The 542-nt window shown below is 47.0% G+C and overlaps 1 protein-coding gene across 1 annotated transcript; it reads right to left on the reverse strand.

The window, feature by feature from the left end:
• Window positions 1–71: 71 nt before the first annotated feature.
• Window positions 72–471, reverse strand: Tsp_13873 (conserved hypothetical protein; the record flags this gene model as incomplete). The annotated part of the gene is given in 2 exon segments (XM_003370383.1): window positions 72–187; window positions 202–471. Coding segments are annotated over 2 exon segments (386 nt in total), but the record flags the coding sequence as incomplete, so codon positions are not given.
• Between the last annotated feature and the right edge of the window lie 71 nt (window positions 472–542).

Raw genomic sequence — 542 nt, forward strand, 5'->3', positions numbered from 1 at the left:
GTCAACAGTGTGGTGTTAAAGGTGTCGTTGCATGTGCTGAAATCAGTTCGTAGGCTCCCTTGATTGGGGCTTCAGAGCGGGTGCAGGACCCATAACGAACGATGTTTTGTGCATGGTGTCGCGGCTCCTAATCGAGTCGGGTTGCTTGAGACTGCAGCCCAAAGCGGGTGGTAAATCTCACCCAAGACTAAATATTCGTACGAGACCGATAGCGAACAAGTACCGCGAGGGAAAGTTGAAAAGAACTCTGAAGAGAGAGTTCAACAGGACGTGAAACCGTTGACAGGCAAACGGATGGAGCTGACGGTGCAATTTTGACCAAAATCAGTCGTCGCTGGGTTCGTTGGCGAATGAATCTTTTGCAAACTTGTTTGTGTAGATTATCTTTCGATTCGAATCTACGCACGGTGCACTTTTGGTCGATCAGCGTCACGAGCAACGTTCGCAAATGTTTTGCTGCCGACAGTAATGCTGTTTGTTGTTTTTAAAAGCAACGAACAATAAACGCGGCTTGTGGAAGAGGTAATTGTGATGAAAAGTTT

This window comes from Trichinella spiralis (genome assembly GCF_000181795.1).
Source record: "Trichinella spiralis strain ISS 195 chromosome Unknown Scfld826, whole genome shotgun sequence".
NCBI classification, from domain to species: domain Eukaryota; kingdom Metazoa; phylum Nematoda; class Enoplea; order Trichinellida; family Trichinellidae; genus Trichinella; species Trichinella spiralis.